Raw genomic sequence first — 20182 nt, 5'->3', positions numbered from 1 at the left:
CCCCATAGGGTTTCCAAGGAGTGTCTGGTGGATTCGAACAGCTGACCTTTTGGTTACTAGCCAAGTTCTTAGCCACTTTGTCACCAGGGCTCTCCCAAGATCCTGGAAACCACTAATCAACTTTGGTCTCTACGCATTTGCCTGTTCTTAATATTTCATATAAGTAAGATCATACAATATTTGTCTTGTGTCTGGCTTATTTCACTTAGCATGCTGTTTTCAAGATTCATCCATGTCGTACCATGTAGCAGGACTTCATGTCTCTTCATGGCTGAATAACATTCCATTGTGTGTATAAACCACATTTTGTTTATCCATTCATCTGCTGAAGGGCCCTTGGGTTGTTACCACCTTTTGACTATCACAAACAGTGGTGCAACGAACACTGGGGTACAAGTATCTGTTTGTGTCCTTGCTTTCAAGACTGCTGGGTCTATACCCAGGTGTGGAATTTCTGGATCATATGGTAATTTTACGTTTAATCTTTGGAGGAGTGGAATATAGTAATTTTAAAAAATCATTTTATTGGTGAAAATGTACTCAACAAAATATACAGCAGTTTAACCATTTCTACGTGTACAACTCAGTGTCACTACTGCATTCTTCAGGTTACGCAACTGTTCTCACGATCTTTTTTCAAATTTTTCCACCACCATTAACGAATGTAGTAATTTTTAGAATGTGGTGGAAAGAATGTCAGTTGAAAGATGCAATCTGGTAGTCAGTTTCTGAGAAGGAGAAATAAACAAAACTACATTTCAAAGGTCCTGATGATCTGAGTCTGTGTGTCTGGGAAGAGATGGGTACCACGGCATAGAGAAGCCATCAGAAGCTAACAATGTGGCCAGGTCATTAAATACTGCTCCCTGCTGCAAGCTACTTGTTAATCCCCATCAGGATGGGCTTTCTACCCCAGTGGTGCTGAACTTTTCAACTGGGCTAATCCCAGAGGCTTATTGATATGTATTCATCTTAACCCATGTTTTGAATTACCGCTGCCATGCTACTGAACTTGGCATGCAATCCAGTGCACAGGGACAAGCATTTGGCCGTTCCTGACAAACAGGTGGAACCCAGTCTCTGGCAGACAAAATAAGAAAACTAAAGGGGAAGAAACCAGAAAAGGATTCATGAAGTCTCAGTGGTCATTACTCCTCAAGGTGCCTTTCCCTCCATGTAACTGGCAGGTACATTTTGAGGCCACCACCCGTCTGTCAGTCTGTCTTACTGTGGTGGCTTGCATGTTGCTGTGGTGCTGGAAGCTTTGTCACTATTTCAAATACCTGCATGGTCACCCATGGTGGACAGGTTTCAGCAGCGCTTCCAGACGAAGGCAGACTAGGAAGAAAAAGGCCTGGCAGCCTACTTCTGAAAATTAGCCAATGAAAGCCCAGGGGATGACAAGAGGACATTGTCTGATACAGTGCTAGAAAATGAGCCCCTAGGTTAGAAGGCACTACAACAGTCACAGCAATGGACACAAACACACTAAAGATCATGAAGATGACACAGGACTTTGCAACGTTTCATTCTGAATCGCCTACCGTTGAGTCACAGCGACTCAACAGCAACTAACAATGATATGCTTTGAGGAGCAGGTAGAAGGTTCCAGAGAAGCTGCTGCCCCAAACCTAAAGATTCAGAAGGCATGTGCCTCAGGGGATTTTGGCTTTAGAAGGTGACAACTGCACAGTCAAGAGTTAGCTAATCTCCAAGACATTTTAAGCTAACCAAAAAAAAAAAAAACCATTGCTATCGAGTCAATTGAGACTCTTAGTGACCCCACAGAGGTTTGTTTCTATACGGTGCTGTGCAGTTCATTAAGTCCTTCTCCTTTCCCACAGCTTTACTTTGCCCTGAGTGTGGCAAGTGAGTGCACCGAAAACAATGAGCACCAAGGGGCAAGTTTCTCGACTGCCATCTCCTCTGGAATCACTAATTCATAAACTGAATGCAACTGTAATCTAGGTTTGCCTTATCTACACGACTCTGCTCAATTTGTGGGTTGGAAATGAATTTTGACCGCCTATGGAGTTCAGCCATCTGAAAGTTCCCGCTTATTAGGAAGTGGTACAGAATTTTCTTCTTTATTCTGCTCTTAAAAACTAGACATCTAAGACAGTAGATTCCTCCAGCCCTTACAACCAAGAAACTTTTCACCAGACAATGTCGTCATCAACATCATCATCATATAGTTGTTGTTAGCTGCTGTGGGGTTGGCTCTGATTCATGGTGACCCCAAGTATAACAGAATGAAACCTTGCCCAGTCCTGCACCATCTTCTTGAGCTTCAGTATGTTTGTGTCCATTGTGGCCACTGTGTATTTTGAGTGTCTTCCAAGTGGGGGCTCATCTTCCAGCACTATATTAGACAATATTCTGTTGTCATCCATAGGGTTTTCATTGGCTAATTTTTGGAATTAGATCACCAGGCCTTTCTTCCTAGTCTATCTGAGTCTGGACGCTCCGCTGAAACCTGTTCAGCATCATAGCAACACACAAGCCATTCTTTTATCTCATTACAGTCTTTGCCCTCTTTCCCCAAGACTGTTATTTGTCTTCAGGTGCTTGAACATTCTTCTTTCCATAAGGTGCTCTGTCATTTCATTTATATCAAACCCCTGTCTCTGGCCTCATGATCCCTAAGAGAAAGTGGCAGCCATGTCTTATAGGCAAATGAGTGAGCTCCGGTGCTCAGCATGGGGCCAGGTGTACGTCCTGTGAATACAAGTCATGGTGGGCAATGATGATCGGCCACAGCAGACCTGAGGCCTTGAAGCTTGTCCGAGTGGATTATGAATGTATCCAGTTTTTCCTTCTCCTCCCACCTCTTCCCACCACCCCAGTTATAACCAGCCACACATCTTACTGACTTCCTTTGTTTCTAATAATTTTTCACTTGATTCTCTACTTCCTGGATGTGCAATCATTATGTTGTTGTCATCGGGTGCCATCAGGTCTATTCTGGCGCATAACAACTCCATATGACAGAGCAGAACTGCCCCATAGCATTTCCGAGGCTGTGATCTTGAAGCTTAGGAAGCAGATCACCAGGTCTTTCTCCCTTGGAGCCACTCGGTGGGTTCGAATCACCAACCTTTCAGTTGGCAGCTGTGCATTCAACCTTCCTGCCTTCAGGGCTCCTTTGCAACCATTATACCCACCAGTAACGATGTTTGCAACTTCCTCTCTGGTATTTATATCTATTATTTCTTTCTCTTATCTCTTGGCTAGTCAAGCAAGCTTTATGATTTCAGTGAAGGTAAGCATCCTTATCACGGATCTGATTTAAATGGGAACGCTTCTAGTGTTTCACAAAATATGGTGCTGGTTTGGCCTGACACCACACATCGCACTTAAAGTAATAAAAGTAACAAATTCTACTTAATTCCTATTTTACGAAGTTAATTTTTTTCTTTTTAATCAAGAACATGTGTAGGATTTTGTTGTTGTTCACATAGACTAATTTTATTAATTCTTATGTCATAATTTCATTTTGTTGGTGGTATTGAAAATACATGGGAGAGAACATTTACACCACCTCAAACAACCTCCGCATGTACAATTCAGTGACATTATTACATTCTTCAAGTTGTGCAACCGTTCTCACCCTCCTCTTCCAAAATGTTCTTCCCTCTTTAACATAAACTCACTGCCCCCCAAGTTTCCTATCTAATCTTTTGAATTGCTGGTGTCAATTTGACCCCACATATTTATTCTTTTTAAAGTTAAGTTTACTGAGGTGTAATATACATGCCATAAAATTCACCCTTTTAAAGCAGATAGTTCAGTGAGTATCGACAAGTGTATACAGCCATGTAAAGGCTGCCATAACCGACCTATCACTGGATGCTGACCTTTAGCAAAGCATTTTTGGTGTCCAAAAAAAAAAAAAAAAAAAAATTTTTTTTTTTTTTTTAGTAGGATGACCACGTAGACTTTTCTGTCTTGATCTATCTAGTGTGAAGGCTCACTCCTCCGACACGGAACTGAGCTTATATTCCTGTGATGCACCCGCTTGATCATGGTATCTATTTATTGTACCACTATATTCTATTTGATGGTGTTTTATTGAAGGGTTTTGCATCAATATTCATGAGCACGATTGATCTGTCTAGTGTATACTCATGCGTGCATATGTGCTATCTTTGTGATACTCTGGTATTAAGATCCTCTTGGCACCCTAAAAAAAAAACAAAAAAGTAGAAGTTTGTCCTTTTTTCTGTACTCAGAAAAAGCTGAAAGAGCAGTGTAAACATTCATCCAGGTTTACATGGGATAGTTCTGGTTTATATGTATTGGCCCAATTAAAGCCCCTTTTAGTAAATTCTTAAGGATCCCTAGTGGCACGGTGGTTAAGTACTTGGCTGCTAACCAAAAGGTGGGCAGTTCAAACCCATCCAGCAGCACTGTAAGAGAAAAGACCTGCAATCTGCTTCCATAAACAAATGCTATGGGGCAGATCTACTCTGTCCTATAGGGTTGCTATGGGTCAGGATCGACTCGAAGGCAGTGGGTTCAGTAAATTATATGATCACCCTACTTAATAATATGAACATCCTTGAATGTTGGAGGAATTCACTGAGGCCATTGGAGGCTGGCATTTGGAATTTAGGGAGCACCTTTTGACAACTTTTCCATTTCTTTCAGCATTACTGATTTAAGTTCTCTCTCCTGGGGAGCCACTTTGATTTAGTAAACGTTCTTAGAAATACTACCCATTTCATCTATACAGAACCCTGGTGGTGCAGTGGTTAAGAGCTCAGCTGCTCACCAAAAGGTCAGCAGTTGGGATCCACCACGTGCTCCTTGGAAATCCTATGAGGCAGTTCTACAATGTCCTATAGGGTTGCTGTGAGTCAGAATTGACTTGACAGCAACAGGTCTGGTTTGGTTTGGTTTGCATCTATATGCAGAGAGTTTCACACAGTACCTCACAATACTTTGTTTGGTTATTTCTTCTCTTGATCCCTAGTTTTGTCGATTTTTACTTTTATTGGTAATAAAATAAGTTTCCTTCACTGTACAAAGTTTTAAAAAATACAGACACATAGGGAAAGTTGGAAATTATCCACAAATCTCATTGCCCGGAAATAATTATTATTGACATGGCCATGTAAAATATTCCAGACTTTTATTTATCTACATACCTACCTACCTGCCTACACACACACTCAGCAGGCTTATTCACCTGCCTTTTCTATATTATATGTTGTGACCATCCTTCCCATATCAATAAATATAGATTTACATGTTCAATTCCAAGGGCTGTGAAGCTTGGTTATGAGATGACCTTCTTAAATTCCTGACAACGGGGAATAGATAGACAGGTTATTCACTCATTTTTACTGCTTTTAACAACGCTGCAGTGAATATTATTTAATACACATCTTTGCATGCTCTTCAATCTGTAACTATCAGAGAGGTAAAAGCAGAACTGCTAAGTCAAAGATGAGACTCATAGCAGCCCCATGCGACAGAGTCAACTGCCCCATAGGGTTTTCTAGGCTGTAATCTTTACAGGAGCAGATTGTCAGGTCTTTCTCCAGAAGAGCTGCTGGCTGGGTTCGAACCACCAACCTTTCAGTTAGCAGCCAAATGCTTAACCATTACAGCACCAGGCCTCCTAAGTCAAAGATTAAAAAAAAAAAAAAAGTCAAAGATAGATACATTTAAAAACTTTAAAACTTTTTTTTCCCTTACAAGAAATATATGTGCATATTTCTTATCTTTAAAAATATTGACAAAGAACAAAACAAAGTTTTGTTGCAATCTAGCATGCACTTAACATTCTGTCATATACATCCGTCAATTCCCAGTGCACACACATTTTCTGTAGCCATAAATGAGCCTATACTATACATACTGGTTGGTAAGTCACCGTATCATGTCCTCTTTTCCTACATAGTATCATTCTACATAGGTAACAAGGTATTCGCTGGATACAAAATATTTCAGGTGTTTCTAATTGTTTACATTATAAACAACGCTACAATGAATATCCTTGTTCTTTATTTTTGGTCCCCTTGCCCAAAAGTCTCCTTAGGCTAAATTCCTGGAGGTAGAGCTGCTAGATCAGAGGATATGGACTTCAAGGCTTTTGATGAAGACATCATCCTTGTGAAAGTTTACATCAGGCAGCATTCCAAACAGTAAGATAGCCCTAGATGGTATCATTCTCTTAGATAAACCTAGATAACAAAATTGGCACTTTTTTTTTTATTATTTTAAAATTGCTAACAAGTTCAACATTCTTTTCATATGCTTTTTGGCCCTTCACAATAATATGTTAGCAGCTCACTTTAAAGGTCTGTTTTTATCTATACGTAAAATAGTAATAATATGTTCAATTATTTCTTAAATCTTAGTTCCTGTTTTGCTGGGGAATTAAAAAGAACCAAGATACTTTACACTTTTAGAAACAGCTCTGGAGCTCTGGCTGAAATTTTGCTCTACGTTTGTTCCAAGTATGGGAGAACCATGATTTCCATGTTGTATCAATATAAATACGTACGAGGCAGGGGTGTCACTGGAGGGGTTCAGACCTCACCGTTGACACTGTCAGAGAGGGTAACACCAAAATGGCACCTACAAAAATTTTCCTGCTGTGTTTCCGCAGAAATTTATTATTTTTATAAAAATTTTCCTGTAGTTAGTTATAACAACAAAAACGTTTTTCGTAAGCCCAGCTCACATGTATCAATTAAAACTCCATGGTGATTTACTTTTTGACCCTTCTAACGCGCTCGGGCCAGAGCTGTCATTATTACCCAGTTACAATAACGCTTCGAATCACGTGATTTCGGGCGCTGGCGATACAAGCACAGGCTGTTGTTATCACTGCTGCCGGTGTTTTTACGGTCGCTGATTTTGTCAAATTTTCTGATGTTTTAGCTAGAATGTTGTGGTCCTTAGTATGCGAGGGTGACACCAACCCCAGTGACGTCACTGGTACCAAGATATCGTTACAAAATGTTTTTGCTAGAGCATGGAATTCAACATTCTTTGGAGAGCACAGGTACCTCCCCAAATCTTATCTCTAACTGCTTCATGGAATGAATTTTCAAAATGATGCTAAATAGAAACTCTGCTTCACCACAACGTCAACATCTGTAATGCTCAAAACACTAAAAATTAGGTGTGCAATTTACTTGGTTCTTTCATTTTTAAATAAGCACTCATTAGGAACAACTGCACCTGATTTTCTTTGGAGCAAAAGCATGGTGCATGCTCACTTCTTCTTCTTCTTCTTTTTTTTTAATCAGTTAAGGACAAACGACCCACAAGTGAATTTCAGCTTAAGAGCGGAGATTGCAGCATGCCACTCAAGTAATCCTTTAAAACCAATATTCAGAATCTCTACTCCAAAAGGCAGTGGATTTGCACAGGCCTCCCCCACTTTTTTTAACCCTGGTTTTACTAGCAAATTCACATGCCTAACACATGTAAAGTACTCCAGCGCTTTCAATAACTATCATTAGAGGAATCAAAGTAATACTTGCAAGTTCAAACATAAAATTACATCTGTTGGCTGCATTAAAGTTTCTGATTAAGAGATGCCACTAAGAGATGATATCAGAATGGCAAGTGGAAGAAAAGATTTACTTTATCAAATATAACTAGAATAAATTCTCAGCCTGTCCTACCATTATTAGTTTTGTTTTGGTAAATTATTGCCTAATTTACCTGACCCTGCAATGTTTGATAATATATATAATGTAACTTACAGGATTATATGGTAGGATTAATGAAAACCCAGCAAAATAAATGCTTATATTAAAGTATTCAATAGAAAGATACTCAAGCTGTAGAGGACCACAGTACTTGTTGTTGACTTTGACTCACCGCCACCCGATGTGTTCAAGAGTAGAACTGCTCCACAAGCCTTTTTTTGGCTGTAATCTTTATTTAATCTTTATGGTGCCACTGGGTGAGTTCAAACTGCCAACCTTTAGGTTTGTAGGTGAGCACCACCCAGGGACCTAGAGGCCTATAAACTCTAACTCATTGCCATTAGTCAATTCTAACTCATAGCGACCCTATAAGACAGGGTAGAACTGTCCCATGGAGTTTTCAAGGAGCAGCTGATGGATTCAAACTGCCAACCTTTCAGTTGGCAGAGTTCTTAACCACTGTGCTACCAGGGGTCCCTAGGGGACTATAAACCCCTCCCTTCAAAAAAAAACCCATTACCATCAAGTCAGTTCTGACTTGACCATACAGGAAAGAGTAGAACTGCCCTCAAAGGGTTTCCAAGGAGCAGCTGGTGGATTCAAACTGCCAACCTTTTGGTTAGCAGCCAAGCTCTTAACCACTGCACCACCAGGGCTCTGAGAGGGTTATGGTTGTACTTTAAGGAAAGAATGTTTATTATTATACAAATGCAGTGACTTCAATGACAGATCTTATCCTCCCAGCTCATTCAGTAAACTATATACAACCACCCATTGCCACTGAGTTGATTCCAACTCCTAGCAACCCTAAAGGAGAGAACAGAAGTGCCCCATGGGGTTTCTGAGGCTGTAAATCTTTATGGGAGTAGACTGCCACATCTTTCTCCCTCAGAGCAGCTGGTGGGTTTGAACTGCCAACTTTTCAGTTAGTAGTCAAGAACTTGAACCACTGCACCACCAAGGCTCCTTCATTGAACTATGTTATTTTTGTTGGGTGCTGTAGAGCCAATTCTGACTCCGAGCAACTCTATAGGATGGAGTAGAACTGCCCTGTAGGGTTTCCCATGCTGTAATCTTTGTAAGTAGATCACCAGGTCTTTCTCTTTCATTGAACTAATTGTCCCCCAGATATGAAAGATTCCAAACCTAGTGTAAGAGACGATTAAAAATCACACGCTGGGAAAATAAGCTGAACCTGAGAAATGGAACGGCCAACATGTGTAATTAATAGTGCTGTGAATTCAGCCACAATAGATGGGATTAATGACTAAATAGTCCCCCAAATAACCCAGTGGATAGCTCCTGAATGCAAAGAACAAATGAACATTAAACAACATCATAATAAACAGAGAAAAAAAATGAAGTTGTCAACAATTTCATTCTACTTAGATCAACAATCAATGCCCACTGAAACAGCTGTTAAAAAATCAAACACATTGCACTGGGCAAATCTGCTGCCAAAGACCTCTTTAAAAAAAAAAAATGCCATCAAGTCAATTTTAACTCATAGCGACCCTTATAGGACAGGGTAGAACTGCTCCATAGGGTTTCCAAGGACCACCTGGTAGATCCTAACTGCCGAACTTTTGGTTAGCAGTCGTAGCTCTTAACCTTAGAGTTATAAAAAACAAAGATATCATTTTAATAACTAAGATATGCTTGATCCAAGCCATGGTCTTTTTACCTGCCTCACATGTGTGCAGAAGCTGGATAATAAAAAAGGAAGGAAAAAGAATTGATGCATTCAAACATGGTGGCAAAGAATACTGAATATACCATGGACTGGCAAAAGGATAAACAAATCAGACTTAGAAGAAATACAACCAGAATGTTCCTTACAAGTGAGGACCGCAAGACGTCAACTCACTGACTTTGGGCACATCACTAGGAAAGACCAATCACTAGAAAAAGGACATCTTGGTTGGTAAAGAAGAGGGTCAGTGAAAACAGGAAAACCCCTCCATGAGATGGATTGACACAACAGTCTCAACAATGGACTCAAACATACCAACGATCACGAAGATGGCGCAGGACTGGGCAACTTTTCCTTCTGTTATATTATACTTAAGGTCGCTATGAGTTGCAGCAACTAATGACAACAAAAAATGGAGTCTTTTATTGTTGAGGTTAAGGTAAAACCTGAAATATTATCAAAGAGCAGCTGATCTTAAAGAGAATTAAAAACCATGACGTCTTCTGAAAGTACACTAAAACAAAGGTAGCAATAAAAAGGAGGGGGGTGGGGCTTAAGAGAGATAGATACAAAAGAAGAAAGATGCAAATATCAAAGTGTCATCAGCATTTCTGAAGAAGAAGGTGTCCTGAACCAGGCGCTCGGAGCGTCATCTCTCTGGCAGACACGTATGTAAGAGAACAAGCCCGATACCCTGGTTGGCACCGTCTGGTAAAACTAGGCCTGCACCGCATTCATCCTCATAGGGTCGCTAGGAGTCTGAATTGACTCAACAGCAGTTTTTTGTTTTGTTTTTAATTCTCATCCTCACTTAGGAAACCACTGGATGTTATCACAAGAGTTCAAGGAGCTTTGTCAATTCCCAAGAAGACAACACACCACCTCACCGCCATAATTATCACAGCACACCGAGTAGTTTTCACTTTGAGTGCAAAGTGATAAAGTGGCATTTTTCTTCGTCAGTCTCTCTGATGACTCTGAGTAGCATAATCAATTCGCCAGGGTCTAATCAGCCTTGGGAAATGATGATACAGCTTAGAAACGACAAAGCTGCAGAGCGTGGTAAAAATAAAACAAAACCCTTCAATAACCTCCCCATACAGGCAGTATTATACCAGGGCTCCTCGGCAGGGCTACGCTGATCTTGCCTACTTTCTCAGCCTCCTCTAAGACCATGGCTCTGATCATCATTGTGGTCATCAACAACTGCTATTTGTTAAGTGCTTTTCACGTGTCAGGCATTTTATTTGAGTTCTCTCGTTTAGAACTCACAACAACTCATAGGGTAGCTAGAATTGTGTTCTCTTTACTTCATGAAGTGGTGGACTAAGGCACAGAAAGGCTAAAGGCTTTGCCTCACTGCATCTCCCCGTGGGTCTCTCAAGTCAGTTGGACTGACAAATTTGCAGGTCTTGAAATGTGGCATGCTTTTTACACACCTTCACTCATATTGGCTTTGCCCATTAAACTGTCCAACTTTTTCTCATCTGATCATCTCCTTACTGATCCTTCAAGATTCAGCTTAGGCTGAGCCTCCTTTGAGAGACCATCCCAGATACTCCAGTCCATCCCAGGAAAAGTTAGATACTCTCTTCTGTGTTCCTATTGCTCTGGGTGGTGCAAACAGTTAACATGCTTGGCTGCTAACCAAAAGGTTGCAGGTTCCAGCCCACCCAGAGGTGCCTTGGAAGAAAGGCCTGGTGATCTACTTCCAAAAAATCAGCCGTTGAACACCCTACGGAACACAGTTCTACTCTCGTACACATGAGGGCTGCCATGAGTTAGAATCAACTCAATGGCAGGTGGGTGTTGTTTTGTTTTGTTTTGTTTTGTTTTAACCTACTCAGACATCATATGAGAATTGGGTCTGTTCATAAATCTCTTCCCTACTGGGCTACAAGAAACCCTGGTGGCTCAGTAGTGAAAGGTTGGCGGTTCAAATCCATAAGGCACTCCGCAGGAGAAGGATGTGGCAGCCTGCTTATGTAAAGATTACAGCCTTGGAAGTCCTATGGGGCAGCTCTACTGTCCTACAGGGTCACTATGAGTTGGAATCGACTCAGTGGCAATAGGTTTACTGGGCTATGGGCCCTCTGGTAGGGAACACCAAGGTCCTTGCACTAGGCCACACAGAATTCCACTACACAACTCCAGGGGGGCACCACTCACACAGATGACAGAGAGATGTGAATGGCAACCCTGGAGTTATATGGTATGGCAGCTCTAAGGACGGTACCCCCATTGCCTTCCAAAGACTCGGGCCCAGAATGTGTACTCATAAACACGAAGTAACTGGTTAAGCTCCACAGTAAAAGTGAACCTGAGCTTAAGCTTTGAACAACCCCCCAACCAATTTATTATTCTCCAGACTAGCACTTCATAAGGTAAAGTCCAAATAACACTGGCAACCCAAAGACAAGTGCAAGATTTGTCACCTAGAATAAGCCCACTGGGGACATCACCGCCTTACCTCTTCCACATTAGGTTCTTGTACACCTGTTCCAAATGCTAACGGTAAACTGTGAAGAGTTCCCTCTAAGTCTGCGATAATAGCCTAATTCATCCGCGAATGGATGTGGCATTTCCACCAGAGATGCGAATAAGTACAGTGAGAGCCAGAGAGAAAAATCTACCCCAAAGAGCAGACTGAAATGCAAACTAACACAGTCCACTTTTTCTATTTTAATGAGCATGTTCACAAGGACATTATGGTTCTCTATTCAGAAAGGCAACATTCCACCACTTTCAACCACCTGCTCAGCAGAGGGAAAGAAACTGCACACTCAACTTTGGCAAACATTATGATATATTTAATTAGAGATAAAAGGCATTAAGCTTAGGCAATACATTCCTATTTCTTTAGAAGGAAACAGTTTCTAACTTTCAATGGAAGGGAACACATCCTGGGGTAAAAGAACTTTTTCTGTGTGACCAATGCTAAGAAATCCCCAGGGCTTTGACCTGGAAGCTCCGCTGAAACCTGAATAGCAACAGGCAAGCTTCCACTGACAGGTGGCAGCTGTGCATGAGGTGTACTGACCAGGAATCGAACCCAGGCCTCCCACATGGAAGGTAAGAATTCTACCACTGAGCCTCCGCTGCCTCCCTGAGCCCCAATTCTTTCGGTTGACTTCTGCCTTCCATTAACCGCCAGCCACCTAACTCAGGGTGGGACAAGCAACAGAGCGACAAAGATTACTAGCAATGACATTATGGGTAAAAACTACAAAAGCTCAGGGAAATGGCAATACAGTAGACAGAATAATCATCCCTCAAAGATGTCCATGCTCGAATTTCTGGAGCCTGTGACTATGTTATATTACACGACAAGGGGGAATTAAGATTGAAGGGGGAATTAAGATTGCTAGTCAGCTGACCTTAAGGAGATTATCTTGGATTATCTGGGTGGGCCCAATGTACATAATCACAAAAACCCATTGCCGTCAAGTCGATTCTACCTCAAAGTGACCCTATAGGAGAGAGGAGAACTGCCCCCATAGAGTTTCCAAAGAAGCCTACCACATCTTTCTCCTGCGGAGTGGCTGGGTGGGTTAACCATTGTGCCACCAGAGCTCCTTATGTAATCACAAAAAGGGTCTTTTAAATAGAAGTGGGAGGCAGAGCAGTCTGTGTCAGAGTGATGTGTTATGAAGACGACTCAACCAGGAATTGCTGGCTTGAAGATGGAAGCTGTCAGAAGCCGAGGAATGCAGCTGGCCTCTAGAACACGGAGAAGGCAAGAAAACAGGGTCTTTCCTAGGGCCTCCAGAAGGAACAAAGTCCTGGTGACACACTGATTTTAGCCCAGGGAGCCCAATCTCTGATTTCTAACCTCCAGAAACACCAGATACTATAATGTGTTGCTTTAAGCTGCTAAGTCTGTGGTCATTTAGTACAGCAGCAATTTCACCTCAGAGACCAACTATTCCTGTAATAAATAATCAAATATGCAAACATGTAACAAAGCGTGTGAACATTCATTCCGCAAAGGAGAGCCAGGAGCTCGTGCAGACGATCACGTCGGATAGGGCTATTCCCTTCTCTGCCCTCACCTAAGCTAAGCTGTTATGACATAAGTGCCGTCCAGTCGGTTCTGACTCATAGTGACCCCATGTACAACAGAACGAAACACTGCCTGGTCCTGGTTGTTATGCCTGAGTGGTTAAAGCGCTTGGCTGCCAATGGAAAGGTTGGCAGTTTGAACTGAGCAGCAGAAGAAAGATGTGGCAGTCTGCTTCCATAAAGATTACAGCCTTGGAAGTCCTACGGATCAGTTCTACTCTGTCCTACAGGGTTGCTGTGAGTCGGAATTGACTCGACGGCAAGGGGGGTTCTGGAGGTAGAAAATGTCAATGGGAAAATTTGAGGATAAAACTCTTTAGAATGTCTTGAAATTTTTTTTTAAATATATATATTTTTGCGTAGCTGTCTGTGTGGCCACGGCCTCTGGGCTGGGATGAACTGCGCTCCCAGTGGAGGTAGGGCAGCCGAGCCGGAGCCGTGGCCGGCACTGTTGTTGCAGTCGGACTGACCATCGCTGCCGCAGGATTTGCAGGCCATTATGTTTTGCAAGCCATGAAGCATGCGGAGCCTCAAGTAAAACAAGTCTTTCAAAGTCTACCAAAATCTGCCTTCAGTGGGGGCTATTACAGAGGTGGATTTGAACCCAAAATGACAAAACGGGGAGCAGCACTGATACTGGGTGTAAGCCCTACTGCCAATAAAGGAAAAATCAGAGATGCTCATCGACGAATTATGCTCTTCAATCACCCAGACAAGGGAGGATCACCTTATATAGCAGCCAAAATCAATGAAGCTAAAGACTTACTAGAAGGTCAAGCTAAAAAATGAATTTTAAAGTACATACTAGTTTATGTATATGAATGAGTCTGACTTTTTATAATAAAATACCTCAAAACTTTGATTTTTAAAAATGATTTAGCACAAAGTAAAAAAAAAATATATATATATATATTTTTTTAAAAAGCCTCTTTAGAATGGTTTAGATGAAGCCAGACAAAACATGGCTAGGATAATACATTGTTGACGTTGTTGGGTGCTGTCGAGTCGATTTTCTACTCATAGCGACCTCCCGTGACGGAGCAGAAGCAAGGCACAGTACCATAGCCTTTAGTTACCTCCGGCTAGTCAGCACTTGAAATGTGGCTAGTGCAACTCAGGAACTGAAGTTTTTATTTTATTAAATTGTAATTAAGTTAAATGTCAATTTAAAAAACCGATGCTTGTTTCAGTTATTGGGGAATATTTTAGCATGCTTGGAACAACTTGGATATGTGAGACTACTTTTCCAACTACATTGTATTAAATCAAAGCTAGATCAAGCATTTCTGATAAAAATCTAGTGTCTGAATTGACATGTTTGGTTTTTATAACTGTAAAATACACACCAAATTTGGAAGATTTCATATGAAAAAAAGAATATAAAGTATCTCATTAACATTTTTATATTACTTACATGTTAAATGATATCTTAAAATATGTTGGGTTAAATAAAATACATCAATTAAAATTAATTTGCCTGTTTGTTTACTTTTTTAATGTAACAACTATAAAATTTAAAACTACTGACAAGAATCTAATAACCAACATATATTTAAAACTTTGACTACTTAACAACCAAAAGACAAATTAGCCAATCATAAAATGGGCAACAGACTTTAATAGACTTTTCACCAAACAGGATATTCAAATTGCCAGTGAACACGTGAAAAGATGCTCAGACAGAACCTTAGGGAGCAGTGAGTTTATGTTAACGGGGTAGGAACAACTCAGAGAAGTGGGGTGAGAATGGTTACACAACTCGAAGAATGTAATCAATGTCACCAAATTGTACATGCAGAAACTATTCAAATAAAAAAGAGGATGTGGACAGATTGTGAGAAATGTAACGAATGTCACTGAACAATTTGTGTGGAAATTGTCAAATGGGAACCTAACTTGCTGTGTAAACTTTCACCAAAAACTCAATAAAACATTATTTAAAAAAAATTAAAATTGCATATATGGCTCTCATATTTCTTTCGGACAGTGTATTCTAGTGGGATAAATTGAGGCACCAAATCCAAACCCACTGCCATCAAGTCAATTCCGACTCAAAGCGACCCTATGGGACATAGCAGACCGCCCCATGGGGTTACCAAGGAGCTCCTGGTAGATTCCAACTGCTGACCTTTTGGTTTGCAGCCAAGCTCTTAACTGCTGCGCCACATGTGTATTTTAAACTAAAATTCTAGAAAATGGAAACAGGCAAAAAGATGAGTTATTTGTTTGGTTTAAAGTAGAAGTTATAGAGGAAACACAGGCAGAATAACATATGCACAAATCATCAGAATTCTCAAAGTATATAACAAGGTCAAAGATAAAAGACAATTATTTCCCAATTTTGTTTGTTTTTCATCACTTAGAATAGCAAGGATGATTAGGACAAAAAAATGCTGTAAAAAAGCTACTCTTCTCAATTCGCCCTGTTGAACTTGCACATAAAAACCTTAAACCCAGAATGAGTACCCAGAGTCAAAAGCAGCTACTAAACATTTTTAGAAATCTATTTTTTTCCCACAAATGTGCCAAGCTGACAAAATCAACAGACAAGCAATTCACACTCTTTGCATTAAATGTCTAATTCAAGCTCTCCCATTCCTTGGTTTTGGTAACTGGAAACAGATCTGCTATGAATTTCTAGAACTAATACAGTGAAACCTGAGAGCCAGAACTCCATGGGACTGCCTTGTTTTAATGAGTCTCACAAGTTTTCCACCTCTGACAGGGTGCAGCCTTACCACTTTTCTATAGCTCATTTTAACGGAAAATATTTGCATTTTCCTTCTCTGACAGGTTTCCACCTTACACAGGTTCCAGCCTTTGCAGGTTTATACTGTATTACAAAATGAAGAGAGACAGAAAACCAAAAACCAAACCTGTCACCACTGAGTCGATTCTAACTCATAGCGACCCCACAGGACAGAGTAGAACTGCCCCATAGGGTTTCCAAGGAGCACCTGGTGGATTCGAACTGATAACCTTTTTGTCAGCAGCCGTAGCTCTTAACTAGGGCTCCTTATTTCATAAGAAGAGAGCTAGAATTTTAAAAATGGTATGTTGGACACAAAAACCAATCCCCTCCTCTGCTAGGCAGGGTAGGGTTTCTGAGAGAGACAGAGCCATACAAAATATTTATGTAAAATACCACATGGCCAAAGGCCCCCAAAAAATCCCTGGAATTTGGTCTTCGCAGTAAGGCCATTTATCTAACCTCTTGCTCCATGCTTTTCTTTCTGTGTGCACAACAGGAGTGGGTCTACACTGCTCACACCCTCATGTCGGAAGACTGATCAAAGATGCCACATCAAAGTCTACACGGCAACTCAGAGAGCGAGGCCAGCATTCAGAGGCCACCCAGTTGCTTGGAGAAAAGGAGCATTTTGGTGAGGTGACCCAGAGCCTCCCAGAGGTCAGGCAGAGTGAGGTCAGCCTTGTTTTGCACAGCTTTCTGAAGACTTCCGGGTCAGTGATTGCTAAAGGACAGCAGTTGGCTGGAGCTGAGGTTATCCCCGGATTCATCGCCAGGGATCCGGGCACCTCTATGGCTGCACAGACCACCTCTCACTTCCGAGTCCCACGGCTCAAGAACCGAGTTTTCTTACTTAAAAAAATAATCACGTGTGATTATGACATTTAGATAAAATGACAGCATACGAACCCCGTGTGCAGCGTGACAGCATTTACCCGGGCATCAAAAAAGAAAAACAAAATAATTATCAGTACCCAAGGTGGTTACTTTTTTTTTTTTTTTTTAAGTTGGTTACCTTTAGTGCTAGGATTATATTCCTTCTTGCTGATGTTGTTGGGGGCCATTGAGTTGATTTCCACTCATAGCAACCCCATGTGACAGAGCACAACCGCCCCATAGGGTTTTCGTGGCTGTAATCTTTACGAGAGGGGATCACCAAGTCTTTCTCCCACAGAGCTGCTGGGTGGGTTTGAACAGCCAACCTTTCATTAGCAGCCCAGTGCTTAACCAAGTCTCCGTATTTCGCAAGTAGAGAGCCAGAATTTTTAAATGGTATGTGTGACACAAAAACCAGCCCCCTCCTCAGCTAGGCATGCTCCTTCCCTGAGACTGCACTGCCAATAATCAGCCCTGAACCACTCTACAAAGAATTCCCACGGTAGCTGGGATAAACCAAAGCCACGGAGCTTAATTTTGAAAGACATTCCCAGGCAGTCCTGTGGGAAGGAGCAGAAGGTTTAGGCACCCTTAAAAGATGCAGGTATTTCAACTCTTAGCCACGAGCAGAAGTGTTTCCTAACACCAGTTTCCATCCACGTCAAAGACATTTTCATTTATCCCTGTGAATATATTCAAAAGTTTTGCCACTCTATTACGCAATTGACCCCATCAGCCCACCCAGTCTCCTTAAACCTGTCATTGTTAGTCGCCGTCAAGTCAGCTCTGACTCATAGCCACCCCATACACAACAGAACGAAATGGTGCTGAGTCCTGCGTCATCTTCGCCATCACTGGGATGCTCACGCCCATTGTTGCAGCCACTGTGTACTTTGAGCGCCTTCCAACCTAGGGTGCTCATCTTCCAGAACTCTACCAGACAATATTCTATCGCGATCCATAAGGTTTTCATTGGCTAATTGTCAGAAGCAGACCACCAGTCCTTTCTTCCTAGTCTGCCTTAATCTGGAAGTTCCATCGAAACCTGCCCACTGTGGATGTCCCTATTGGTATTTGAAATACCAGTGGCATAGCTTCCAGCATTGTAGCAACATACAAGCCACCACAATAGGACAAACTGTCAGAGGTATGGTTGCCCCTTACCCTGGACTACTTCTTTTGTCACAGTTTTATGACCACCTAACACATTTATTGTTTTATTGTGCATTTATTGTGTTTATTATTGTTCTGTGCTTAGGACGCAAGCTCATTGAGGACAGAGGTCCTTATTTTGCTCACTACTGAGTCCCCATTTCTTCGTGACACAATGCCTCAGACCTCGCTCCAAGCACACTCCTCTTCTTATAGAAGCAGAGGGTGGTGTCTATTCAAAACACTTTCTAACATTTCACCCAAAACTGCTAAATGCTGCTAAATATTTCCCACATTTGAACGGAGACAGTGACACATCCGTAAGTGAATTCAACAGCGACATCACTGAGGAGAAAGCTGTAATTATGGAATAATAGGGATATCACTGACAGATGGAAGAATTTTCTTGCTGCTACAGCTGATCCAGGGAATTGTATGGAGATTGGTGCATTAGCACGACTGGCAAGGGATCCCAGCGTACAAATCCAGCCACGATTCCTCAGCTCCTCAGTACAGTGTTGGGGAGTTTGGGGCGATGAAGGAAGGGTATACCATTTTAAAACCCATGTTAGATTTTAGAATGGAAGTCACTATTTGGAAAAGGTTTGAAATCCCCATTATTTCTACAATGAAAACTACAGAAAATAGCATGACAAACTAGTGTGGTGAAATATAGGTTGGTAACGCTGTGGTTGCTGTCGTCAGCTGCCGTCAAGTCAGCCCCACTCATGGCGACCCATGCACAATAAAACAAAATGCTACTGGGTCCCAAGCCACCCCCATGATCGGTTGGGGATTCAACCATTGTGATTCATAGGGTTTTCGTTGGCTAATTTTTTACAACTAGATCTCCAGGCCTTTCTTCCTAGTCTGTCTTAGTTTGGAAGCTCTGCTGAAACCTGCTCAGCATCATAGCAACAATCAAGCCTCCAGAGACACAAGGTCGGCGGCTACACATGAGGTACATTGGCTGGGAATTGAACCTGGGTCTCCCACATGGAAGGTGAGAATTCTACACTGAACCACCAGTGCCTCACAGGTTAAAAATAGTTAGCATTTATTAAGCACTTTCCTAGCCAAGAAATGATCATATATTTTATATGACTTTGGAAAGAGCCAGTCTGCTACTCCTTTGCTTTTTGGACTTTGACAAGGAGGCTTAAAGAACTGCAAATCATCAAGTTTCTAAATACATTTTTAAGTCTTGTTACTACAGTAATAAATACTTGCTGTAAGAACAGTTATATTATGCCAAAATTTATAGGAGAGTAATACCTAGGATTAAAAACTTAAACCACCCCTCACTCTCCTGAAATAAATTGCTTGCTTGCATTTCCCTTTAACAGAGTCAAACGTGAGGATAAAGTGAAAACGCGATGTTAACTGTGAAGCATGTTTCAAATCTTAAGACATTACTCCTACTGCAAAAAATAATAATCACTGGCAAGATGGCACAAAATAAAAACGCTGCCCTGCTACAATGCCCACATTTAACTTGACAAGGCAGAAATCAGTAACCAAGGAAACTAGCAGTCTATTGGTTTACCATCAACAGATGGTAATTAAGCAATCAACGTCAACTGCTGCATTTCTTTTTGATAACAGCCAGATAGCACACACCAGAAGAATGTGGGCCCAGGAGATAAGCCTCCACCCTCCTGAAGCAAGGCCCCAGGTCTCTGGACTGCTCTGAGGGGTCTTCCGTGAATGTGAAGTCCTCTCACTTGTGGTCAGGGTTACAAGTCCACCGTAGTCAGGGAATGTATGAAAGGTAAGGCAATACCAAAACCAAACCCGATGCCCTATACAAGTCCATTCCGACTCATCGTGGCCCTATAGGACAGAGCAGAACTGCCCCACAGGGTTTCCAAGGCTATATTATCTTTCCGGAATCAGAATGCCACATTCTCCTCCTATGGAGCGGCTGATGGGCTCGAACCACAGACCTGCATAGCAGTCAAGTGCTTTACCTACTGC

The 20182-nt window shown here is 41.6% G+C and overlaps 2 protein-coding genes across 5 annotated transcripts in view; one reads left to right on the top strand and one right to left on the bottom strand.

Annotated features, from left to right (window-relative positions):
- Positions 1-20182, bottom strand: part of PIP5K1B (phosphatidylinositol-4-phosphate 5-kinase type 1 beta) — a 373029-nt gene that overhangs the window by 313721 nt on the left and 39126 nt on the right. The window lies entirely within an intron of this gene.
- Positions 13849-14253, top strand: LOC126083232 (mitochondrial import inner membrane translocase subunit TIM14-like). The gene has a single exon (XM_049896726.1). It carries the CDS (start codon positions 13942-13944, stop codon positions 14215-14217), a length of 276 nt encoding a protein of 91 aa, XP_049752683.1. The 5' UTR covers positions 13849-13941; the 3' UTR covers positions 14218-14253.

The sequence above is a fragment of the Elephas maximus genome, chromosome 9 (genome assembly GCF_024166365.1).
Source record: "Elephas maximus indicus isolate mEleMax1 chromosome 9, mEleMax1 primary haplotype, whole genome shotgun sequence".
NCBI lineage: Eukaryota > Metazoa > Chordata > Mammalia > Proboscidea > Elephantidae > Elephas > Elephas maximus.
The sequence above is the reverse complement of the archived record's forward strand: the minus strand, read 5'-3'. Positions and strand labels throughout refer to the sequence as shown.